Genomic DNA, 26,457 nt, shown 5'->3' on the forward strand with positions numbered 1-26,457 from the left:
CCATCCCCTCACAGAGCCCCCATCCCCTCACAGAGCCCCCTCCTCATCCCCTCACAAAGCCCCCCTGTGCTCACCCCACTGCCAGCGCCAGGCATCTGCACCAGGTATGTTCAGTAACTATCTAATGTTAATTTTTATTTTTTTTTCTCCTTTTGGAATGTTTTTTAATGTTGATCTTTTTTTTTTTTTACCATGGGATGTGAAGGGGCCTCAGTTTATCAGGATTGAGTGGCGTTCCAAGCTAACATTTCAAGTCCCCTTATTTAAGAAACTGAATGCTTAGACAAAAAAATCGTTTGTATGCCCTTAATCATAACATGCTCTGCATTACAGTTTTATAATTTTTTTTTTTTATTATTTTAAAGAAAGTTGGTTGTGGATGAGCACAGGGTAAAGCCGGGGATGACGTCGATGGGCAGCGTCAGCCTGGCGGGTTCTGATTAGCTTTGGGATTAGTTGTGGAAAAAAATCTTCCGGGTTCGTATTTTCCTGGATGTGCCACATTCAAGAAGTGAGAGAATATTTGTGAAATATGCCAAGGATCGAAATTTGTGAGGTTCTGTCATGGCCGTGGTAGGAAAGGGATATTCCCGTCCCCAGTCTGAGAACCCAGATGGCCTTAAGAAGTGAGTGAAATATCATAGAGTTTAAGGTTAAAAGTGCATATTAATGGATTTGGTAACTCTGCACACCAGCTGAAAAACCTGAGGGACATTAAGGGTATCAGCATATTCTTTAATCAGAAGATGATTGTGAGCCACCAATACAATGAAAGATTAAAAAATGGAAGAAAACATTTATCTATTTTTTTTTCCTGATAGGACTGGGAAGCATTTAAATGACACTGTGCAAAGTGTTGGTAGGTGAGATATCATCATCAGTAATATCTGCAGTTTTGATTGCTTGTGAACAAGATGAGATCTTTCTTTTTAGAAAAAAAAAATCAGCAGGATTTGCACATGAAGGTTTTGAGACTCCCCTGAGGGCTCAGAATATTAAGTCTAGTGTGGAGGAAAAGCACTAATTCAGAAGGTCCCAACCAGGCTTTCATCAGGAAGGGGTCTGGCTAAGGGTGAGGAAACCTGAAGCAATCTTTGGGTTAGGGGTATTTGCTTCACACATTCAGATTTGGGAAGCCACAGTCTGGTTCCACCCAGAAAGCCAAGGTTTTCTTTCTAGCTCTTAAATAAGCTGCTTTGAAGGATTATTCTGATCTCCCACTTCTGTGCCTTATTTCTACTTTTTAATAACATTTTCTAATCTTTTTGGCTACTGTCTTTAAACAATTTGATATATTAATATACTTTGCTTAGGACCATATCAGATACTCCCCTCCAGAATTCTTCTCTGTTGAGGGAACGTGAAAGGAGAAATCTTTAACCTTTCTGCATTCATGGAATTGGCTTCAGAACCCAGTGAAGACATGATTTCTCTTATTGGTGTTTCAGATGTTTGGAGAAAACCTGTGGTGCATTTGAGCCGTGTGATGGACAGTTCTGAGTCTTCTCTCAATGGGATGACTCATGTTTGCTGTGAGGCATGTTCCTCTTTGGAGTGTGGAGGATCAGCCATGAGAGCTGATTCATCCATGATTCATGAGCCTGTGCATTTAGCCATTTTTCTTCATCAATGCTTTTTTTCACAAGGCTGAATCTGGTGGTGGTAGCAATTACTGAATTTATCTCTGCGGAACCTTGAGCCACCTCAGCAACACTGATAAAAGCTTATAGAAGTGGTTTGATTTACAAAAACTGATACATAAACTCAGTTTTTTTGCTGTGGTGTGTTTTTAAAGGGGCATGGTGTGTAAACTCCATAGCTAGTGCCTTATGTAATAGTAGAAGGAAGGTAAATTTGTTTTCATTTATTTTGTGAAATTTACTGTGTTTATGGAAATATGTTCTTCAGAAGCGTGACATGGTAAAAGGCTGCCCAGTAATCTGTTAATTCTTTATTAACATATGGATAGTTTCAATGGCTAGTTATTAAAACTCCAGAGTAATATCTGGAGTTTTAAGGAGGGATCCTGGAGTTATTGCCACTTTTCTGGGATGCTTTAGTCACCACAGAAACCAGAAAGCAAAGCAGAGTGAACTTGAGCTCCTAAAAGGGGTTATCACTTGTGTGCTTTGCTCTGCTCACCCCAGTCCTGTAGGTCCCCCACACTCTGCCATATTCTCTCATGTCTCTGTCATGTCAAAGGAGTCTTGGAGAGGGAAGATTTAGCCTTAGGCACTGCCAGCTTCTCCTCTTCTCCGATGAGGCAGGTCTCCTTAGGCCCAGATTATCTTCCCTCACAACAGCTTCAGGAAAGATAAATGGTGACTAAGCCAAAGTTTCCCCCTCAGGTGACTGGTCACACACCCGTGGAATGAGGACAGGATAATTCTGGTCTGTTAAGATGTGGATAACTGCCACCAGATAAATTGCTTCCCAGCAGTTCTGCAAGACGTGTAGGGAGTGAGGGAGATGGATGCTGGCCAGCTGCTCCTCTCAGTGAGTGTTACAGACCTGACAGACCTGCAGGCAGCTGGGAGATGCTTTGCTCCTGCTCTGAGTTCAGAAAGAGGAGGAAAAGGGCACGTGTGTGTACCCTGAACAACTGCAAGGCTGGGGCAGGAGCAAGAGGCACAACTGAAGGAACTCAGGGCCCCACTGCAAGGGCGTTTTTGTACAGGAGTTGCCTGATTCAGGCAGAATTCCCTGCTTGAAACGATGTTTATTTTAATGTTAAATCGGCCAAGGACTGTAGGTTGTCCTTGATTCTGTCTCCCTACTTCAAATAAATGCCAGGATTGAAGGGAATTTACTTTGTGATGTTTTCCCCTTGCTCCTTAAGTATTTAAATTCTTTGAAAGAAATCTCCTCTCTGCCTCACTGTTGTTAGGATCAGATTCATCTTGTTTAATTTTAAACATTTATACTTGAGCTGCTTGTCTAGGTCAATGAAGAGAAAATAAAACTTATAAAACTAAAACTGTTTGACCAATTTTGGACACTGACCTTAGCATGAAGCATGTTGCACCTAAAGATTTTCTGTTCTGCATTGTGTGCATCTCAAATTTAGATTAGATGAATCTCACCCTTAGTACTGATTTATTGAGCCTTTCCCAAAAAGGGAAAAAGCCAAAAAGGCTTCCAGCAAGCCAGAGAAGTTATACCAGAAGAATATCAAGAGAAGCAGGCTTAAGACAGCAGTCTGTTTAAGGCAAAGAAGAGAGGACAGTTAATAGTTTGACTGTTTCTTCCATATGCAGTGTTTGGAAACAATAGAAATTTCCAGAACTAAATACACACGTCTCCAGAGGTTTTGCTAGACCCGAACCAAGGCTGTAGCAAAGTCAGATTTGCTGTGGACAAGATGCATGTGAAGTGGTAGTAGAGTTTAGTTTATTTATATAGCTCTAGTGTTTCAAGGGAAGGGGTTGAGCAGTTTGCCTGGGAGGATTGTTGAATCTGGTTTTAATAGAGAGAAATCTTTATGTCCCGCTGATCCTGGGGGTGCAGGTGTGTAAGCTGGAAAAGCACAGTATTTCTCCAGGAATGGGGGTATTGCTTAGACAGACACACCATGCCTAAAACTTTTCCAGTAAGGATCTGAGCAGACCAGAGAGAAGCTTGGTTTTCTTGCAGAGAGCAGGAGAGAATGGTTTTAATTTCTCTACAGCAGTAGGCAGCAGCAGATATTTTTATGGGGTTCCTCACTATTCAAAAGGTATTAAAATTGCCATTGTGAGGCAATATGCATTTTGTCACGTGGACTCGCAGTGTGATGAGGTCTTTGAGTAAAGGCTGGATACAGCCACCCCCATAAACAAGTTTTCAGCAGTGTTCACTGCACTGCTTTTCTCTGCTGTGGCCCTATTTTACCAAATCATTTTGAAGTCTGTGTGGGGTATCTATTATTTGGCTTTGGACTTTTTACATTTTTGTTTTTGTTTTTTCAAATTCATAACTCGATACTCAATTTTTCAAGTCTCGTATTTTCTGAAGCAGAAAATCTACTTTTTAATTGCATCAAAACAAAGCTGCATTTTCAGTATTTTGCAGAGATGCTGTTTTACAAGCATGTTATTTGTGAACTCAAATGTACCTGAATACTGTTTTTTAATCTATGGTGCCTGGTTTTCTGGAGCGTGTGGAGTATTTAGAGATAATCCATTGAAGTTACTTCCAGAAAAAGAGATTCATAAATGTTCTTCTGCATTCTGGCTTTGGTAAAGGATTCTGTGGACTCCTGGGTGTTCTTGTGCTTGCAAATTGGAAAAAGTTGAAAAACAAAGTCTTGATGTTGGAAACTCATCATAGTTCTGTGGAATGATTTGAGGGAGAGCAGACCTAGACAATACAGTAATTTCAGTGGAGTATCAGAACTTTCCTGATTCTGATACAGGAATATCTTTCTGCATTATTAAATAGCTTTCTCAGTCACAGTGCAAATTTGTGAATTCCTGATCTATAAACCAAAAAATAACCCCCAGACACTGTGGAAGATCTGTGGAGATCTCAGCTCGCTGAAGCCTCTCAGTTTCTGGAAACCAGATCACTGATCTGCTTTTTGTGTTTGAGGCTCTGTTAAACACCACATAGGTCTGGTTTTCACCTGCCCCATCTTTGAGTAATCCAGGACGTTTTTAGTTGTTAATTAAAACGTGCAGAGATCTCATGCACTGGTGGTCCTGCACGGTGCAAATCAAGCCTGTCAGTAACAGGTGTCGTTTTGCATGTGGGCAAGATCCCGTCCCTCGGGAGATCAGCTGCCAGCTGAGTCCTTCAAGCAGCCAGGTCTGTTGGGAAGGCAGAGAAGTACCTGTGCATCTGGCTGGGGACGTGGTGAAAATTGGGGGAATTTTTTTTTTCTCCTACTTAGTATGGTCTTAAATCTGAAACAGCAACGAGTGAAAAATGACAGTGTGGGCTTCTCTGCTAGCAGGCATTGGGCAGAGTCAAGGCTTTTCCTTTGTACAAGGGAAAATATCTTTGTAATAACTGCAAAAATCATAAATGTGTTCAAACCAAAGGGAGTTTTCTGGGCCTCACAGTCAGCATTAATCCTCTTGATTAACAGCTGCAAGTCCTGGGGGTGACTGAAAACTGTGTAACCCGAGTGAAACTTGTGTAACTGTCCCAGTGGGGTGGCAGCTGCACTGACCCCACAGTGCTGTCTGTGGCCCTGAGAGAATGGCAGCAGTCACTGAGAGGGAAAGAAAGCTGATCCTGGGGAATACATCGTGGGATGGATGTATTGAGGATGTGCTGGTTAATATGGCCAGTTTGGAAACATAACACGGTTTCAAGTGAAGCTGTTCATTTAAAGAACTTCCAGTCAATAAAATGACATTCCAGCCCATGAAAAGGTAAGGCTGTTTGCCAGGGCTAACAGTGCTTGGTTCCTTGGTTTGCAGAATGAATGTGGCAAGCCTTTGAATGCTGACTTTGTTTGTTTGTCTGTTTTCTGGCTTAGGACTAAGTATTTAATCAGTGGGTTATAGATGACTTGTTGGTTTCAAATCATTTGAATTTATCTAGTGTTTTTCCCCCCTAGGGATTCTACGAACGAAACTACTGCACATTCAGATGCTGGCAGTGAGCTTGAAGAAGCAGAAGTCAAAGGAAAAAGGAAAAGGGGCCGTCCTGGCAGGCCTCCAGTATGTGTAATTTAGTTTTGCTTTGTTATGCATCTATTTAAAATTGACTGCAAACTGTTTTTCATCTGATCATCTTGTGGTCACATAAATAGGCTTTTATTGAGTTCTGTGTCAAACTTTATGAAGACTTGTAGTATGAAATATTTATCAGATTGATATGCAAACAGTGTTTGGAGTGTCTAAAAAGGGACATAAAAATGATCTCATGATAGCTATTAATTTTTCTTTCACTTGCTGCTCACATGGACATTAGAGTTTTGTTTTTATTGCCATACTGCATCGTTCTTGCAGACATGAGAACATCTCAGTAAGCACAACCACTGTCTGTTTGAAGGTTGTAATGGATTTTAAGTGACAGATGACCTTTGAGCCATTCTTTCAGTAAATGATAATCTCTTGATGGGAAGAGTTGCAACACAGTATTAACTAGATGCCTCAGAAAATCTATTGGCATATCTGAAAAATTCCTGTAATCGGCATAAGCTGCATCCCACGTGTAGATTGGGAGCCTGAGCCTGTTCTCTGGCACAGGGCAGTGGGGGACCTTGTGTCTGCTGGGCAAGATCTGCTGGTTTGCAAGAGCCTCTGCCACTGCTGGCCCCTGAATAGGAACGTCCAGAAGCATACCCTATTGCACAGGGTATTTAAGGAGGCTTCTCTTTTATTTAAATTCGTTTTATAAAATAGCCAATTTATTGGAAAATAAAGGGAAAGTTCTGTGTGTCATGTTGTTCTTCATCTTGGTTCTTGAAAGGCTTCCACCCTAAGTCTTAAGTCTTTAAACATGGGCTGGTGAGGCTGTAGGAGTGGATGGAACCTTGTGTTCCTCTCCAGTGTGCTGGCCAAGCTGGAGCAAGTTCCTTCTTAGGATTGGTTTTCACTTTGCATCAGCTTCTGAACTTACTTTGGGAGCCAGCATTTTTACTCCTGGTCTCTTCTGGGCACGTTGTCTTCCTTTTTTGAAGGATTTTGAACAATTCCCTATGATGTGAGTATTCATCAGATGGATGGATTTGCTCATGAACATGGAGCTTCTTTACAGGAAACTTTAAAGAAGCACGTGAAGAGAACAGCTCATCTGTTTGTGTAGCTTATAGGCAAAGGGCAAAATCAAAAATTATCTTACAAATATCTCAGCAGTGAATGTATGGGGTTTTGCAGATCTAATAAAAGAGCCAGGCTGGTGGAACCTGATTGCTAACCCAGAAGGTCATCAGAATGGAGGAACTGAAGTTATAGCAACACTAGGAGTCTTTTGTACCCAGCACACACTGGCTGGGAGGGAAAGGGGAATGTTACAAAAGGCATCTCTCATCCCTCTGTTTCAGTTTATTAGCAGCTCCTGTGGGAACAGTCACTGGAACACTCTACTGGTCCTGCTCTCAGGTTTCTACACGAGGAATTGCTCGTGATGCTGAGAACAGCTCCATAAAGTGAGTGTGGTTGTGAAGGGATGGAGATGCAGAGGAAGCAGCCATTGCTTCATCCACAGAGTGATGGGCTGTGAGCTGCCTGCTGCTGCTAAGGAGCAAGACCTCAGGGTTATCAGAGGTGATTCTGGGAAGGCATCATCTGAATGCTTAATAGGGGTCAAAAACCCCCAAATCCAGTCTTAAAACTTGGAAGAAGAAAATAGGGAGTAAAAGAAATAGTGTCCTTTATAAGGCTGGGGTTTGCAAAAAATTGGAATAATTTATACAGTTCTACCTTCTCTTCCCCTCTTGACTCCACCCCAAGATCTCAAGAAAGAGTACCTTTAGGACTGGAAGAAATTCAGTGTGGAAAACCAATAATGTTCAATCATGGAATGGGGTGGGAGGGAGCTCAGGAGGTCTCATTGTAACCTCCTGCTTGGAGCAGGCTCAGCTTTGGGATTAGACCACAGTGCTTGTGGCTTTTCCAATTTGGTCTTGAAAACCACCGAATCTGGAGACTGCACAGCCTCTCTCAGCTACCTGTTCCATTTTATTTTATGATAAATTTCTCCCCTGGTTCTTCTACCAAAAAAAAAAAATACCCAAAAAGCCACTCAGTGTCTAATATCCTTGAGGAGAAATGCAAACACCTTGGAAAGGCCAATCTAAGCAATTAAATTTACAGTGTTATTTGATGGATTCGTGGACTTAATAATTGAGGTGTTGGTTTTGCAACCATTACATTTCAGTTCCCTTCCCCCTCCACATTCTCCCCTCTCCATGTTGCCAACCCAGACACTTCCCTCAGGTGAGTTGCCTGGTTCTTACAGGAGGTGCAGCTCTGACATTTCTTTCCCCCACTCTTCCCTCTACTAATGTGATTTTTTTTCCTCCACAGGTACCACTTACCTTTACTCTCAGATGTGAAATGTATTAAAGTATTCAGTTAAATTTAGAGATTTTTTTATCAACTGATACTTAGCTTTGATGTTTTTCATTGCTGTTGTAGACCTAAAGAAAGCTTGTTCTGCCCAAAGGCTGTGCTGGTTTTTGTGGTTGAGTTTTTTTTTTCTTAACTAAAATATTATGGTCTAATAAGATTTGATCTCTCTCTGTAAATGCTGATTTGCTGATGTCCTTAGGCCATCAGAGCTACAGTGGCACTTCTGCCATAAACTTATTGACTTCTTTTGGAAAGGGAATTTACTCCTCTGTGTAGAAGCACGATTCTGTTACAGAGCTGCACACAATGTACTCCATTAAATACATGTGTGTATTTTAAACAGATTTCTGCTGTAGTTATGGAATGGACCTGACCTTTTATCAGAAAGATATCTACTACTAGAGAATTTTCCAGACTGTTTTCCAAAGAAAGACACTCCTCTTTGCAGATTTGACTTTTGTAAGAAGATGATGCTTTTTGGAAAATTTGCCCTTTGTAGCAAATACCTCTTCAATTCATAGAGAACCATAATGTTTTGGGGGTGCCTTCCCTTCCTGAAAAACTTGGAACTAGTTGATCTTTAACATCCCTTTCAACCCATGTCATTCCATTCTCAGACACTGCTTTTCAAGTAGCCCCTCCTCTTCTATTCTAATGGGACTATTCTAATGAATACTTCACTGAGTAGGCTAGACAGTAAATTTGCCAAGAGGTGAAGTGTACTGGGCTTTCAGAATAGCTCTCAGAATCTCTGACTGTCCTGAGGTCACCAGCCCTTGCTGTGAATTCAGCAGGAGCTGCACTATGTCCTGCTCTAGCATCAGTGGTGGCTGGGGCCTCTTCCAAACACCTGTGGAGTGACTGGCCACGGGGTGAATCTGTCCAGGCAGTGGGGTATTTTGGTGCATGTTTTTATGTGGTGCTGTGTGTGAAGGTCCCATCTGCATATGCATTTAATGAATTCTGTGAGGTGTATTTAAGGAGTGACCTGTAAAGGTCCTCTGATTGCAGCTCCTCAGTAACATTGGCCCAAATGCCCCTTCTGTCCGTTGCATTGTTGAAATACGTGGGTGTGGATGTGCTTTCCTGTTCCAGGGAGGGGGGGATATGAAAGCCCAAGGGCTTGTGATGCAATGCAGCGTTCACATTAATGAGCTCTGGCTCAGATCAGTTATTTATCTGTCCTTTTTGTCTCCTCTCTTGGATCAACACTGTTCAGCACTGTTGGAATGCTTTATTTTAACCTACCTGGCCTTACCTTCCCAGGAGCTCAGAATAGCTTGGCTTAAACCTCAGCTCTTAGAGACTGAGGGAATGAGAGACATGCCTGGCTGTATTTCAGCTCTGGAGTAGGAGTAGACAGATTCAGCCTCTGTAACTCAGGATAAGAAGCAGCAGCAGTCCCTCTGTTCCAGAGGTGGCAATTTGGAGATCTCTGCTGGTGTCTCTCTCATCCCATACTCATGGGCACTGCGTGTCTTTTCCCAGTTAAGGCAAGATGGAACAAGGCACTTCTGATCTTTTTGTCCCCGGAGCAACCTGGACAGTTTTGCTTTCAGGTCCTTCTGTAGTTTTTGGTATGGAATAGACACTACACAGTGCCTTATCTTTGCATTCCTGTGGGAAATTTTAACTTTGCAGCAGACTCCTGGCCTTATTTAATCTTGTAGCATAGATGTTAGATACAGCAGGGGATTGCGTTTTGCTTCTAGTTCCAAATCATCCATGTGCTGATTAATAACGGGGAGGAATCCTCTTTGAAGACTTTTTCCCAGCAGTGGAGGTTTGTGGTTTGGTGTGATTTCCACCAGTGTCCTGTTTCAGCTTGCTTGCCTGATGCTTTAGGTCTGTCCCTTCAGACTGAAGTCGGTCTGTATTTCACTAGAAATGCAGTGCATCTGTAGCATCAGTGGGAAGACTTTTCTATTCCCCCACCTGTAGCTTCCTGGTGGAGAAATCCTAACAGCATTAGAAATTTTCCTTTTAAGCTTTTGGTGGGATGGTCCTTGTATTTTTGCAATCTAATTTATTCTTAATTTTTCTGTGGTAGTAGTCTTTATTTGGTAGCAATTGCCTCTGCTAGAAGGATTGAAGTGCTTCAAGCATTTATAGCAGACTCTTTGATTCTTTAAGATGACATTTGGAACTCTTGATAGATTTTTACATAACAGCATCCCCAATGCTCCTCTGCTGGTTTTTTTGTTCTAAGCTGGAAGGGCTGCAGCTGGAGCAGCTCTGTACACGCTGGGGGCTGGGGGACCTGCCTCTGTCTTTATTTGCAGGATGAGGCTTTTCACAGGGAGCACCTTGTTTGTTTCTATGACCAAAGAAGTCCAAAGGAGTGACCCTTTGAATCCAAGAACCTTCTCCCAATTAACTGTGCTGATGGTACAAGTTGTGCCCTGGGGTTTTTAATCAGGATTAATTCAGAGAGAGCTCAGACATTACCACTCTTCCACTTAACATGAAGTTATAACACAGAGGTCTCTCAAGAGGCTGATGCCTTGGAGAGGCAAGTTCTTCAGTCTCACTCAAGTGGAGGTTAAAAAGCTTCTTCCATCTGTCTTGAGAAATGAGGTATTTATTGCTCTGAATTACTTACAGTGTGAATGCACATAGAGGCCATCATTTCACACTGGCACATGAGGTGGAGTTACTGACCTGTAACGCTTCTCCTGTCTTTATTTCTTTGTGAAGTGCATCAGATCAACTTGGGGAATGTTAATGGAAAATGTCAAGCCACTTTCACTATTTTTAATAGTGTGTGAATTAACTTTTACTGTATTACTTGATTTTATAAATGTGGGTCACTTTTTTTCCTCCACAATGATTTTAGAGACATGAAAGGAAAAGTGTTACTTGCTACAAAATTCTAAACTGTCATTGTTTTAGTTTAATTGCAACCAAGGTAAGTATTTTGTTTCCTGATTGCCTCAGTTTAAGCGTCGAAGCAACAGGTGAGCTGTGTGCCCATCAATGTGGCCATTTTAGAGCTGCTTCTGGGGTGTGGTCTGGACCTTCTGAATTTATAAATCCTCAGTTTTGGTTGTTGTCAGTTGAATCTGCTTCACAGATCTGAAATATCATCAGTAATTTCTGTTTTCATTTGGCACCTCAGTCCTTTTTTGACACCACACCAGCCCAGCTGTCCTGGCTATCAGGGTGAAAGCACAGGTGTAACTGCTGCAGGCTCACAGCTCCAAGCAGCACCTTTCTTGGGGTGTTGTGTGATTAAAAACCTCAAGCATTCTTACCTTGTTATGCTGCTTTATCCCTCCCTCTGGTAGTCCTAACTCAGCTCAGTGTTGGCTCTGCCACTGCAGCAGATACTTGGATTATGGAAGTTGTTACAAGGATTTATGAGTACATTTGGGTATGGTATTGCTAACCAACTTGTCTTCTCCAGGACTTCTCAGAGATCCCTCTCATAAACAGGAGAAAAATCAGTTTTGAGTCTGGAAAACAATCAGTTCTTAACCACCCTGGGATTCTGACAGTCTAATGCTTAAAAAGGCAAAAAGTTACAAACATATCTGACTGTCAACGTAAGGAGGCTTTAGGCTGGAACTTTGTGGCTGGAAGGGTGTAAAGGGACATGTAATGACCACCATTGTGCTCCTTTCAGGGCACAGAGGTTCTGTTTTTCCTGTATCTTGATGACCATTTGGTGGATCTTCACAAGAGAAGACCTGCTCCAAATTCGTTCTGCTCTTATGAAACATCCACTTTTACAGCAGTCAGCGATGGTCTGATGGGTTTACTGGGGCCACACTCATCCTTGGGCAGGGCTGTTTCTGTGGGGAAGCTCTTCATGGCGTTAGAGGATGGGTTTATTTTGTGTTGAGATGAAGGATCACCCTTTGGTGAGTGCAGGTGTCTCTTCTGGGATGCAGGGCTACCTCTCTGGCATCCTCAATGCCAAATGTAGTTTTTAAATTCATAGCTTGACTTTGCCACTGCACTTCCAGGAACACCTGCCTCTGCAGGTACTCCACAGATATCACGAGTGAGTCCTCTTTGTGTTTCTGTGCATGTACCAGTCCGTGCTTTTCCTTCACTTGCTTCAGCAGTGTTGGATGTCTCCATCCTGGGATAGAGTCGTAGAGTAAGTGTCTGCAAGGGACCTCAAGGATCATCTGGTCCAACCTTTCTTGGCAAAAGCACATCTAGAAGAGCACCCTGTCTGGCTGAATCTGAGGTGTCCAGTGCTGAGGAGCCCGCTGCTTCATCTCACTGTGAAACATTTCCCTTTTGAAATAGGGTTTCTGTCTGACCTTTGTGCTCAGGGGTAGAACCTGTACAAAGCTCAAACGTGTCAACATGGCCTGAAAAGTTTCTTGCCGTAAATTTGGGGGCGCTGTGCAAGTAATGCTGTGTGTTAATGAATAAGGTAATGCCATGGACTTTGTGCTTGCAAACCTTTAGAGGAACAGGCAGTTCATGGAGGCTGGAGGACCCGTGTGAGACTTGCTTTCATGTTTGCAACTCTGGGTGAGATTGGGCTTGGGCTCCCTGTCAGATACCTGCTGGGTGGGAGTGCTGTGGAATGGACATAGTGCCTCTCCACCTGCAGAGCATGTTAATCCTTGCCTAGCTCAGAAAGTTCTAGTGTTGGATTTTCTTCAGTTCCTAGTGGAGGATCTTTTGTCTGCTTGTTTTGTCTCTTGAGGCAGGATTCAGCACAGATCCTGCATCTGGATTTAGCTGCCCCAGCTTAGATGCAGAATGGCTTTTCTTAAATAGAAGACTTGTTTTCTCCCCAGTGAGAGGTGTTCTCTTTGTCAAAAGAAAATCTATACCAGAGAGAAGTCGACTCAGTTATATATCTGGTGTTAATTCAGGGCCAGAATGTTGAGATATTTCCTTGGGCTTGGGGAATCTGCCTTTGTCCTGCAGTTAGTCAGAAGTACATTTGTTATTTCTGTACCTCATCTGAGGGCTCAGTGGTGTTCTCACCCTTCCAATTCAAACTACAAGTCTTGGTCAAAGCCCCTCCCTTTTCCCAGGATACCTGACAAAGAGGGGAATTTAAACTGGGCATTTACATGTGCAGTGATTGCTCGTTCTGAGCCTGTGCACTGTCCAGAGTACTCTTGCTCAGGTGCTCAAGCAGGTGGCCTTTCTCATGGCTTCCCACTAACAAGGTATCTTTGGGGGTGTGCCTTTCACATCCACTGCCTGCTTCCTTTCCCTTCATCCTTGCAGTGTTTAATGCCTCCCTTTGAATTACATGGTGAGAAAAACTGAGCATAGAGGGGCTTGCATTAGTGCACCCACTTGCATTCCTGCTTCCATTTGGCAGGACTTGTAGCTAGTTGAAGTGCTTACTGTCACCCAGAGTGAATGAGCACATGGATTGTATATCTCCAAAGAGTCAGTTTGCTTCTCATTCTTTGCCATTTTATTAAATAGTGATCATGTGTCTCTTTGGAGCTCAGTAGCGCTCCAGCATCTCACGTGTTGAAAACATTCTCGCTGGTACAGGCAGCTTTGCACATGTTTAACAGTTCAGAGAGGGAGATACTCTTTTGATCCTAAGTGCAAATGTTACCCAAAAAACTTCACAGAGGCTGTACCGTTATTTTAAGCTTTCCAGCTTGCATTTCTGTGTGAGACCTTAATTGAATATTTTCAAGAGGCAGTTGTGCTCTACATTGGCCTTTCTTCAGCTCTGCCCCCCCCAGCAGTGGTCCCTTTGAAAGCAAGGGCAAAGCTGGACTGCAGGGCTGTCTCCTGCCAGAGATTAGATCCCTTTGCTCTGAAGGAAGATGTGTCTGCATTGGAATATGCAACTGAAAACGTTGACTTTATGTTCTTTACTGAAAGCTTTGATAGCAGTTTGGCTTACAGTGTACTCCAGTAAATGGTACCGTGAGGGATTGTCCTAAATGTCAGCCTTGACTTGCTTGTATGTTGTCTTCCTTAACATAATTCCTCAAAATACTTTCACTGTTCGGGGAAAAACAGCAGCTTTTGCTTTTTTCTGCCTCAGTAGGTAGAAAAAATAGAATATGGAAGTAAAAAAAATCTGATGTTGTTTTCCCCAGAATTCTTTTTTTCTGTTTCACAAGTGACATAAATTCAGAGCAAACTGTTCAGCAGGTGAATCCTTACAAGTGGTATCTATACCACTGATAAAAAGTTTGAAGAATCTTGAGAAAATTTACATTAAATAATTTAGATTCACAGGGAAAATGTTTTAACTCATAGAATTTTGAAGCAAGGGGCTGCTGTGATGATCTAGTAAATCTGACTGTACAATTCAGTGATTTGTGTGAAGAGATGACTCTGTACAGATCTTCTTATAAAAGTTACATTAAAATGAAAATACAGAAAATGAATGTTAATATGACAAGTGCATTTTTAATAACTTATTGTCTTACAAAGGTTGCTAGTTATGCTAAAAGTTTATTTTGTGTTCTCGATTTCATTTGTGTTGTGTAAAACTAATATGGGTACTGACATGAGCTGGTACTTCCGCACTGGGAGTTCAGCACCGCTTACCTTGACATGGCAGTGGCTTTTCAGCTGTTCCTCCATAACTGGTGATCAATAAATGTGTGTACCTGAGTGGGTAAAGCCCTGACAGCCTGGCTGAACTCCAGGCTACCCCTGCCTTGGGCAGGAGGGCAGGCTGCATGTCTGGGGAGATCCCTTCCAGCCTGGCTTCTCCTGGGATACTTGTATGTGTGTGTGTATAAATGTGTAATACTGATGTGTAATTTGTAAAGCCTTTGGGTGATTTCAGGTCTGGCTATAATAAACTTTCACTCTGCTGGTTTTCTTTGCCCAGTCTGCCACCAAGAAACCCCGCAAGTCTCCAGCAGACAAGGGTCGTTCCGAGTCTGGAGCCAGAGGAGCGAGTCGTGGAAGAGCTAATGGCCACCCTCAGCAGAATGGAGAAGGGGACCCTGTCACTTTGTTTGAGGTGGTTAAGCTGGGGAAGAGTGCTATGCAGGTAAAATATCTGATTGTGTCCCCCCTTCCCAGTTCCATGTGTCCTGACTGCAGGAGTTCAGTCTAAGCTTTTGTAAACAGTTGTGTTTTCTCATAGCTGTTGGTCCAATAGACTGTGTGTGTGTAAAGTGTGGGACAGAATGGGCTTGGACTGAGGGCTGTCATATGTACTTCTGAAGGACAAGAGGCACATCAGAAAGTCATGCATTTCAAATTCTCCCTTGTTTTGTTCATTGCTTCCAAGTTAAAAGTACATGTTGGTATTAAGCAACCCATTAAAGAATATCCTGGAGTCAGATTTATAGGAGGAAAAGGTATATCATGTAAGTGATGGATCCAAGGCCTGTTTTGTTCACTGGTGTTTTCAAGAACAGCTGCTGACACAAGCAGTTTGGAGGACTTTGCACTAGAGTTTGCATTCTTGCTGTCCCCACCAGAACAGCAGATGAAGGCTAAAGTAGTAACCTGGTCTTCCTCTGTGTCTGAGCGAAAACAGGGACACGTCTTCAGGCAAATTTTCATTGCAGAACAAAGCAGGCACTTGTAGTGAACTGCCTGTGGAAATGTTTCTGACTCCTTTATGTTCAGAGGCCTTTTAGGGTCTGTGGGCCACATGAGTCCACCTCTGGAGCCTCCAGAGATGATTGGTTTTGACAGTGCATGGTTTTAGTAAAGCTGCTGTGCTGCAGCCAGCGTGTTTGGCACTCACAGGAGAGACACTGGGCCCAAAACACTGCTCAGCTGGGGCAGTGCAAAGCTAGCAGTCCTTCCTACTCGAGGATTGTTCAAGCAAACCTCCTTTTCTCTGCATTTCAACAGAACAGGGCTTGGGCAGTTATCACTTTGTTTGCTTTGGTGCTGACTAAGATGAGAAAATTACAAATTTTGAAAATGAAGTGCCAAGTCCCATTTGCAGTATTACTTTCAGTGGAGCTAAAAGCTGAGTCTGATGAACTCCCAAAGGAATCAAATGTTCCAAATGAATGAAAGCTGTTGAAAATTTTCTTTCAGTCTCAAATCTGTGGAAGGTCTGAGATGTAATTTTAAGTAAGTAATGAACTGGTAGAAAATGAGAAATTTTTTTTCTTCACAGTTTCTGTATTTACACTTATTCAGGATTGACCTTCTTATCTAGTAGGTGAAGACAGAACAAATTTGCTGCTAACAAAGCTGCAGATTCCTTGTGCCTTTTTTGCCTGCATCAGAGCTTCCAACTTTGCTTGGTTTGCAACACTTTTTCAAATTTCGGTTTTGGCAGGATTTGAGGAAACATCTGGAGTCTATTTGCTGGTTTTACTGTGATACAGAACATACAATATACTTCATGTAGTATGTTTGTCTTAAGAGTTATTGATATTTGCAGGAGCTAAATGAAAAGCAATGGGTGATTGCTTTGATATTTAGTGACTCCATGTGTGTGTGTGTGTGGGATTGACTTTAATACATGTCATCTATTTCAAAAGAGATGCCACCAGAAGTCTGCAGATGAGATTCTAAAAAAAAAACCACCTGTCTGCATGTTTGTATTAACGTTTGGAATTCAAATGCAAAGGAATTGTCCTGCAAAATGGAGCATTTGTATATGCACATGTAGGTGGCTGTGTCTGTGTCCTGTAGTGTATATACATACATCACATATATATGTGCACTCACATGCCTAAACCACCCAGCCTACATGGAGGAGAGAGGAGGAGCCAGCACAGTCTGAGCAGTGGAGAAATTACATGCAAACAGTAAAGGAATAGGCAAGGGTATTTAAAGGCCTGGGATACAAACAGGCATAAATGTCTTGAGCCATCATTTCCAGAGTATGTGTTACTTTTGCACCTTTGAAAAAATTTCTGTTGGTAAAAAAATTTAAAAAAAAAAAAAAGAAACCCTGTAATAGGAAAGAGAATGCAATTAAAATGTGATTTAATGTTTTTAACTTGCACTTCTGGACAACAGTCTCCTGTAAAACCAAGGTTCTATAAGCTAAACTCATTAAACTTTATCTATAAGATAAACTTATATTTGTCTATAATAGCTTAGGGATTTTAATGTCACAGTTAGGAATGCTTGGCATTTCTGGTTTTCATAGTTTTGATGCAGATTTTTTGTGCTCAATCTTAGCAATTTTGTCAGTATTCCAATTTTCAAACAAGTGCCATATATTTGTATTTGTCAGAACCTATTGTTCCTCAATATTTACCTCTTTCCCTGTAATATGAACAGTCTTTTTTTTTTTTTAGTGCTCCCATGTTTCCTTCCAGCAATGAAAACCCAGGAAAACTCAATTAATATATCCTGAGATTACATGAGAATTGTGTGCTTTCGTTTCTGGTCTATCTGCTCCTGCTGTTTGCTCTCAGGATTTATTTTAGTTGTTAGATTTTCCTGGCTTTGTGATGCCAACTCATGGAAGTCTGTAGCTGAATTCAATTCCCACTTCTTTTAAGCTTCTGCTCTATTTTGGTTCTCACAGCAGGATTCATTTACTACTTCTCTTCAGTCTTATTTCTGGTTCCTTCTTTCAGGGTCCCAAAGTCAGCTCAATATTTCGTATTGCACGTGTACATAACTTGGGGGCTGCTCTTTGCATAAAGTCTTTGCCTCTCTCACTCAGTGCTGGTTGTGTTGGTGCTCAGTGTTGTTTGGGCTCTGTAAATCCACTGATACCCATGGGAAGTTGGGATCAGATCGTTGGCAGTGGGTTTAGTTTGCTCTGGAACCCTTTGTACAGTCACTTCTTCAGAGGTTTTTCTGTCGGCAGCTCTTTGTGTGATGTGTGACAGGACATGCAGCTCATGTTTTCTGCAGGTACATTTGTCAGCTTTCCTCCATTAAGACTGTTCATAGAACTTTTTTAGACTGTGCTTTTTATTTTCTGAAGCAAACATGGCACTCTCCTGCTTTTTATCATTTGTCTCTTCCATTTATTTACTTTTCCCTTCAGTAATTTTATGGAGACAGCTGCACCCACTGTATTTCCTCACTCCCCCTCCATAGGCAGAATGGGCTATATCAGCATTTCTCATGTACTAAACTGCCTGACTTCACAATGGTAGGAATGAAGGACTGGGGAACCTCCACTCCTGCAGCTGAGCCCCCCAGGCAAAAAGTTCAATCTTCACAGGCACTTCTGCACTGCTCTCTGACCCTGGTGTGAAGCTGACAGTGAGCTAAAAAGCTTGAGATGATCCTAGATTTTGTTTAGGCCTCAGACTGGAAATTTCTGATATGTAAATTATGACCAATTTTCTGTGATGAAGTTTGTACTCCTGTTGGTCAAACCAAGCAAAGTAATGTTCTGCTTTCCTGTGTGCTCAGGGGATTTGTTCCCCAGAGCAGCAGAGAGAATGGATCCTCAGTGATTCTGGGAGGTGTTCAGTAGCAGAACACGAACAGATCTATGCCTCAGTGACTCTGGGATGTTCTGTGCTTTACAGTCACCCCTAACTGATGTTTGCAGGTCACAACAGATTAGAGACTGACTTGGAAAAAAAACCTGCCCCCTCTGCTTGAGCTCAGCCAGTAAAGGTAATGCTGGTGTTGATTAGACATGGCCCAGAGTAAATGTGGCTCCACTGTATGCCAGCTGGCAGTTTAGGGTATGTACCCAAACAGAGCTTTCTGGTGTGCTGAAATGGAAGTTTTCACTGGGCCAACAGTTCTTCTTTGTCTTTGCAGAGAGCAGCAGTGCATGTGGTTCCTCACTGCTCTTGTGTGGACACCTTGGCACGTGGGCATTCGTGTCCTTTGAGTTCCCCCCCTGCCCCAGTAACGCTCCGTTTGTAGCACTGCGTTCCCTGCCAGGAGAAGTTTCCTTTGTCTCTCGTGTTTCAGCCTCAGGGCTGTGTCACCTTTGCACCTGCTGGGCTCATGGTGACGAGGTGTGGCCCTTGCTCACAGTGCTACCCTGGCCAGAGGGTTTGAGAAGAGAGCAGGAACATCAGACCATTTTTTCCCTTCAGTTAACTATCTGAAAGGATTCAAACTCTTTCATTATTACTAACTGAAAATACTTCTGAACTGTTAACAGTATTTTCAGTATTATTTTCAATATGATACTGATTTTCAGGGTGTATCCACCTCCCTGTTGCAGACTGAGGTTCTACATGCAGAAAAAAAGGGGATGCATCCTTACAAATCCACGTTTGGTCTGTTGAAGTAAAGGAAGCACTGCCCTCCTTTCATCAGGGCTTGCTTTGTTCTCTATGCACTACATGTTAATGGTGTGGTTGCCACTTTCTTTTATCACAGTGTGTCAGGCTGGGATGACATTTAGTCATCAACATCTGTTTCTGAAATTATTTTCTGATTGGGATTCCTGGTACCTCCAGTCTTTTCTTCAGTCCTTTAGAGATTTGATGATCTGTACAAGAAATGCAAGATAGTTCTTCCAAAGAGCTGGTACATCTTTATTGGTCTCATTAATGTGGCATATCCCTACAGCTTCTGTAGTTTTTGTATTTTCATGGCATTTAGGGGAGAAATGGTGCCTGTGAGAGCGAGGCTGCTCCTCTGGGGAAGGGGGTTGGTGGCAGAGCAAACCCCACTTTGTGCTCAGCTTTCTCGCCCGGTTCCTGACCCATCCTGCAGGGATTAAGCTTTGCTTTCCTGCTCTCAGCACCCCTGGAATTTCACCTCGCAGTTATTTTAATCACCTAATCATTATGCAATACAGATAATCCCAATGGTCCTTCCTCCTTCCTTGTTATGTGCCTGCTTTAATCTTGCACGAACTGCAGCTGCTGATGAACGGATCAGTCCCACACAGCTGATGGTTTTTACACCTTTCTTGAGTGTTTTGTAGTCACACCAAGAAATAGATTGAACTAGAACATGACACTGGTAGATTTTTTTCAGCTGGATAAGCTTCTCGATTCAGCTCATCTCTGGCAGCAGCTCAGACTTACTCTTGATTAGAATGACTGTGTAACCATATCCACCTTACGCAGGAGGAATTCCCTGTGTGTTTTTACATATATACTGGAGATTAAAAACATCAGAACCAGCTGTAGCTGGATTGTATGAAAAACCCAATCTCCTGTCTCTGGCAGTGGCAGTTGAGAGAGAATAAGGTGGCAAAAAGGAATTTGGGAATTCTCCCACCACTGACTCTTTGCAGCTCAGGGTGAATGTGGTGTCTGTGTTCTCAGTACCCTTAATGGCTTTCTCTTCCCTGAGTTTCTCTTCTCCCTACTAAAAGTATTTTTTGCTGGATCATATCTCTGTGTCTGCCTCAGCTATTTCTGGAAGTGAAGGTCTTTGAAGATTAATAATATACAAATATATGATACTAAATATTACCCATGTTTTTTGTGTTGAGGGCATGTTTTAGTTTCCTTGTCCTTGCTGTATTTTAACAGCACTGTATTGTCTAACTGGAAGGATGGATAATAGCTTAGGGTTTCCCCAGACTGTCTCAAAACTCCTTAAGAGCTTGAGTTTGCATTCTCTAAAGTTTACTGGGTAAAATGACTGCAGCTGCTATTGACATTTAAACTAGTATTTCCTTCTCATTTTGCTAGGTGGATTTCTTCTGCAGCCTAAGCTTGCCTTGCTCTTGGTTGTATCCTACTGAATTAAAAGGAAACAAAATCAAAATTTGGTGCACGTACCCATGGTTGTTACACTGGGAACAATTCAACCACCAAACAAAGCAGTAATTAATTAGAAGGGTATCCCTTAATACCAAATGAATGTTTCTGCAGTTGTCACACAAGGTTTGTTTTCCCTTGTGATGTTATAAGATGGCAGATGATTTGCTGTTCATGTGAGCACATGTGCCAGCAGTGCAGTGTGAAAGCATTTGTACCTGGAAATCCCCCCACTATTCAAAGCTGGAGAAGGCTTTCCTCTCTAGAATGCTGACATTTTTGGAGCATCTGGGGTGATCTGTGAACCCTTTACAAGTTGTGCAAAGGAGCACCAGTCGTGTGTTTTAGCAGATTGGTGGGTCTCTCTTACTGGAATAACTCAGTTTTGTTTCTGGATCTCTTTGAGGATTTTTCCATTCTCCTGCTCAGTGTTTGTGAGTAGTTTTGATGCTTTGTAGCATCTCAGAACCACTGCTGCCTGTGACTGGCCCAGCTCAGACAGACACAGCCCGCTGGATGTGTAACGTGGCACCTGTGAGAGACGAGCACCTACAAAATCCCTGTACAATGGGGAAAATGGGCTTGCTGTGAGGCCTTTGCACCGTGCACCCACCTTTTCTGAGGGCTCAGGGGAGGAGCTACAGCCCTGAGCAGTGCAGTTCCTGGGATTTTAATCCAGTTGGAAGGAGAATTTTTGCCGTACCTTTTATGCACATCAGTGTAGTGGCAGTTACGTTGTGCCATTCTAATATTCTCAGAAGAGAACTAAATGGTTTTTTTCCCCCAGATGGTTCAGTGTAAGGTGTTACACTGATTTCCCTGTGCACTGATATGTAATACCCATTCTACTGCAGAGAAATATGTGTTTACACAAACTGCCAAACAGAGATAACTCTGTATGGGGAGTATGAATCCCTTAGTTTTGTTGGGAACAAATACTTCTAGGATTGTATACTATCCCCCTCTGGGCGATAGGAAATAACAAGCTGTACAGGCAGACACTCCATGAAACATTTTCCCATCTTTGCTTATGATGAAAAATCAAGAAATAGGTGCTGTTACCTTAAAATGAGATTTTTTTCTAAAAAAAAATAATAATTTTGGCTTGTTGGAAAGTGTTTGCTAGGTGTTGGCAAAGTATGAACTCTTTAATAATTTAAAATTATCTTTAGAGGAAAAAGAATAAAATGCAGCTTCTCAACCTACAGTTCTTTTGATTAACCCCACATTAGGTTTTTCAGTGGGTGCATATTAGACCTGCTGCCTGTGGTTTGGAGTGCAATCACTCATCTTGCAGTGTAAGGCACAGTCTAAACTCCACACACTTTCACGTGCCAGGAACTACTTTATCCCCAGTAACTGTGTAATTGCTTCAGTCTTCACAGAATTTAACCTTGAAAGACTTTTATTCTTTAAAAAAGAAACCTGAACAGACTCACTTAAAAATAGTCTTTCACTACTTGCCTTTGTTTCCCCAGGTCCTTATTTTCAGTGCACTCTCTCAGTTCTTCTCACTATCTGTTACAGCACATTTTCTACTTTTCTCTTCTCCTTGGGCTGCTCTTTATACATTTAATTGAAATCTTTAATTTCACTGCCATTCCTTTTTTTGTTTTAATAAGGTTCACGTTCCATCTGAGTAACTTTGGGGTTTTTGGCAGAAGTTGTTAGCATAAGCTTTGATTTCTGGATTTTTTCCTGCCTTAATGTAAACACCCTGCAGACCCACTGTAGAGTCATTCTTTGTGCTGTCACATTCCCTGGAAATGAAGCGTGTCCAGATCAGTTGTATGAAATGGCAAATTCCTTCCATGTTCTTTCTCCTCGATTTGCCTTGCTTTACAGTTGACTCAGATCTTGCATTTAACATGCACTCTCTATATGGTGTCATTTGTTTTCACTTGTGCTAGTAGCACCTCTGCCAGATTGTTACCTCATTTCAATTGGGAAATAGCTTTTTTGAAATCAACTTTCATTAATATTTAGTGGGACTGTGCTAATTTCCTCGAGCTGGCAAGGTATCCTCTGCAGTTAGTCCCCCTGGTTCCTGCAGCACTTAATGCTCCTAAGTGTGGTAATGCTCTTGCACTGAAGGAATAGGAGCTGGGTTCAGAGCTGCAGAGCCTCCAGGAGGTAATAAGATAACTACTTCATTAGTTCATTCATTACAGCAGACTTGCTTTTACTGGCACTCCGAGCTGCTCTTGCTCTTCAGGACTATAAAATTCTCCTGTTTATCTTTTAGCAGCCTTTGAGATGTGAAGGTCAATATTTCTGCAAGTTGATTGATTTGAAGTTGCTTACTCACACTCTGGATCTATTCTGCTACTTATGTGACTTTCTTTAAGCTTCTTACTTCTGTAGGGTTGCTTGTTTGGCATATTCTTCAAATTAAAGTTAAAATTATCTTTTAGTTCTTAAAACAGACTCACCAGAGAGTTTGTTCCTGTGAGACTCTTGGACATTGTCACAGGCTTTGGAAAATCTTTGTACTGACTAGGTATTTGTACCATACATCATCTGCCATTTGCAGGGAACCTTGATTTTTTTACTCAGTTCTAAGAGAAGCATTTTCAGCCTCAAAAAAAAAAAAAAGGTTAAGAGTCTTATTTTTGTAACAAGTACTTGTATGGACTTGTTGACTGACCCAGAGATGTGGTGCATCTGTATGTGTGTGTATATATATATATATATGTATAGAATTGTGTGTGGGTGTAGGTCTAGATGTTTTCTGACAGCAGGGAGTGGAAGAGGGTTGTTGGTGTTACTGGAATAATCTGTAGCTGAGCTTATCTTCAAGGAGCCTTTTCCCTGTGCACGTGCTTTGAATTTGGTGAATCCCAACTGCCTGGATCTCTGCCCCTGGCCTGGGCAGGCTGCTGCAGCACGTGTGCTGTGGGTCCTGTGCTGCAGGAATGCTGAATTTATCATCTGTTTCATGCCCAGCATGTGGGTTCACATTTCCATATGGCAAATCCATGCCCTCTGCTGCATCCGAGGGCAAAACCCTCTGGGAGCAGCCGGGTACCAGCGGAGCAGCTCCCGCGATCTGTTCCTCGGTGCCCTGTGGGAGTGGGCAGCACAGCTCCTGTGGGGATGGGGCCTGCCTGGACCTCCCTCCTGTCCAAGGGGCTGCCTGGCCCTTCCCTGCCCCTGTCACCACGTGTGTCTTCACTCAGCATCCCTCTGTGTTTGGGGCAGGGGACATGGAGGGGCCAGGGCAGGGTATTTCTGGGCAGGGTCACCCAACGGGGGTTTGCTCTTGGCTCATGTACGAAAAGCTCTTGAAAACAGGAGACTGGGTGGAGGTGGCTGACAAGATAAAACCATTGTGGATGGTTTGCTGTAACCTGGGAGCTGTTGGTTAGAAATCCTTGTTTTTGATAGGAGTCCTTCTCTCTATACACGTTTATGCAAAACAATTCCATTTCTGGCATGGACTGCGTGTTGCACCATTTGCTACACTATTGCCTGTTCTTTGATTTCTAGTTTGCTCATATTCAACCTTTTTGCCTGGTATTTGGGTTAGTGCTGTTTTGTCTTGCTGCAGTTGATACTTGTGTCTATTTTAGGTCCAGTGTGTATCATTTTTATTTTTTATCCTAGTGTTTTCAGTTTTTATAGCTCTGTTACATCGAAAGTCAACAGTTTGATTAAGTTCCAACTGTTGGAGCATATGTAGTCTGGCTTCATTATCTCCTGTTGCCTTAAACTGTAATCTCTGACAAAATTAACCAGCAAGTGTGCCAAGTGTGCATGAGGGGCTGAGTGCTGTGGGACTGGGGGGGTTATGTTGAGGCACTGATTTTGGGGGGTTAGGGAGGCAGTTTGTTGGCTCTGTGCTGATTGCCAGGGCAGGTGCCTGTGTGGGACTTGTCACCTGAGCTCCTCGGACGGTCCCTGGGGTCAGCTCAGGGCAACCCCGAGGGTTTTACAGCAGGAACCACCTCGGCTCAGCACCCCCTGCTCCAGAGGGCTCTTACACTGACAGCTCCACTGGATGTTGTTGTACACGGGGGTGTGTGCTCACATCTACATGTGATCTCCAGTGGAAAGGGACTGAGGAGCTTGTGCATGTCAGGTTAGGGCAAATGGATCTACCCAAACATTCCAATTTTAGTTAAAGCTTTGTCAGTTCTAGGTCCAGACAGTCTTTGTCTGCTATCTGTGCTCAGAGCCTTAAGTCTGATTTTTCTGCTTTTCTTATCTACTGCTGCCACTGAGGACTCTGCATTGCCTCAGGCCTGGTCCCTGAGCCTGGAGAGGAGCTGCTTGTCTTTATTTTTCTCTAAATTGCATTGTGGTTCTGGGTTGAAAATGCAAGTGCCACACTAGGTAGGACAGTGCCCAAGGGCACAGTGTGTCCCACATGATCCTTTCTGGTTGAGAGACAGAAATGGCAGAAGGGAGATGGGCTGCACTGATGCTACAGTTTTGAGGTAGTGCTGCAAAAATCAATTAAATAATTATTTAAAAGAAACAGAAACAAAATTGAAAGATACTCCTCCAGATGTTTCCCCTCCACTCCCCTTTTTCGGTCTGGGTGGGTTCACTGGCAGTCTTTGTAGCACAGTCCAGAAACAGTTGCAGTGCTGTAGCTGAAGGGGCCACGTGTTGTAGCAGCAAACAGGAGTAAGGCAGTGTGGGAAGGAATTTCTTGGGTCAGCTTTGCTTCCACAGGAAGTGTTTAATGTGAAACCAGGCTCTGGACAGTGCACAGGTGCTGGGGACTAGTTATTAACACTCAGGAAAAGCAGGCTCAAAGAAGAATATAGTAGACTTGAGAAACTGGTAAGAGATGTGTGACTAGAGTGGGCAAAGATAAAGACAGGGAAGTATTTCTGTGCAAGCCACGTGGCACAGAGTAGGACTATTCTCCCTGAAAAAGGGTGACCAGACAGGAGCATGGGAAATACAAACAGGGGCTTGGGATTTGTTTTCTCTTATCTCTTTTAAGTAAAAGCTTTGGGTTGCATCAAATAGATCTAACAATTGGCAAGTTTAAAACACCGTTATTCTTTTATTTTGCAGTGAGTAATTAACCCTGGCACATTGCTTCAAGATGATGTAGGTATACAACTCTCTGGTTTAGACAGACATGTTCATGAGGGAACAAATACACTGGGGTCTTGAGGGTCTGGGAGAGTCACTCAGAAATAGCAGTTGGTTCTTGCCCTTTTCTTACACTTTCCCCTCTGTGTATAACCCCCGTGGGCAGGTGAGCCTGTGGGCTGGGCCAGCACAGCTGCTCTTTTCTTTAGTGTAAAAAATACCTGCTGGCAATTGCATGTTGTTCCAGTATCTACAGTAACAGAGCTGTTCAAACAAATCTTGCACATTGGTGGCACACCAACAGTCTGGTCATTAAGCTCTGTCAATATTTGGTTTAGTAAATAATTTTTGCATTTGGCTACATTTGGTTTTGTGTGCCCTGGAGAACTGTGGGGATTGATGGAAGTGATGGATACTTACAGGAACAGGCCTGAATCCATGATGAAATAACAGGGTGGCAAAGCTTAATTTGAGGCCAAGATTTGCTTTTTGATTTCTTCTAAGTTGCAGAGGGACCCCTTTGTAAGGTTGCTTCTCCTCCTGGGGGGTGTGTGTGTGCTGGGAGACAAAACCTGCACAAAATTCCTTTCCAGTGGAGTGTTCAGATCTGTAGAATGCCATGGTCATAGTGCCAGTGTGAGCCTGGTTTAGGGGCAGCACAGTGGGGTCATAGTGCCAGTGTGAGCCTGGTTTAGGGGCAGCACAGTGGGGTCATAGTGCCAGTGTGAGCCTGGTTTAGGGGCAGCACAGTGGTCTCTGTTAAACATGGGCTGTTTGGCTCAGCTCAGGGGGGGTGTCTCTAGTGCACAAACAGCTGCTTTGCTGCTTCCTTTGCCTCAAACACCTGCCCAGCTCCCACT

General features: G+C 42.8%; 1 protein-coding gene across 4 annotated transcripts in view; it reads left to right on the top strand.

The window, feature by feature from the left end:
• Positions 1-26,457, top strand: part of STAG1 (stromal antigen 1) — a 163,513-nt gene that overhangs the window by 40,084 nt on the left and 96,972 nt on the right. For 3 of the 4 annotated variants that reach the window (XM_017826205.1, XM_017826206.1, XM_017826207.1), the window contains exons 3-4: positions 5,546-5,648; positions 14,785-14,964. In XM_017826205.1, coding sequence (XP_017681694.1) covers positions 5,546-5,648; positions 14,785-14,964 — 283 coding nt within the window. The remainder of the gene's footprint in view (positions 1-5,545; positions 5,649-14,784; positions 14,965-26,457) is intronic. The other variant, XM_017826208.1, reaches the window with a different exon arrangement.

This window comes from Lepidothrix coronata, unplaced genomic scaffold (assembly GCF_001604755.1).
Source record: "Lepidothrix coronata isolate B3197 unplaced genomic scaffold, Lepidothrix_coronata-1.0 Scaffold125, whole genome shotgun sequence".
Lineage (NCBI taxonomy): Eukaryota > Metazoa > Chordata > Aves > Passeriformes > Pipridae > Lepidothrix > Lepidothrix coronata.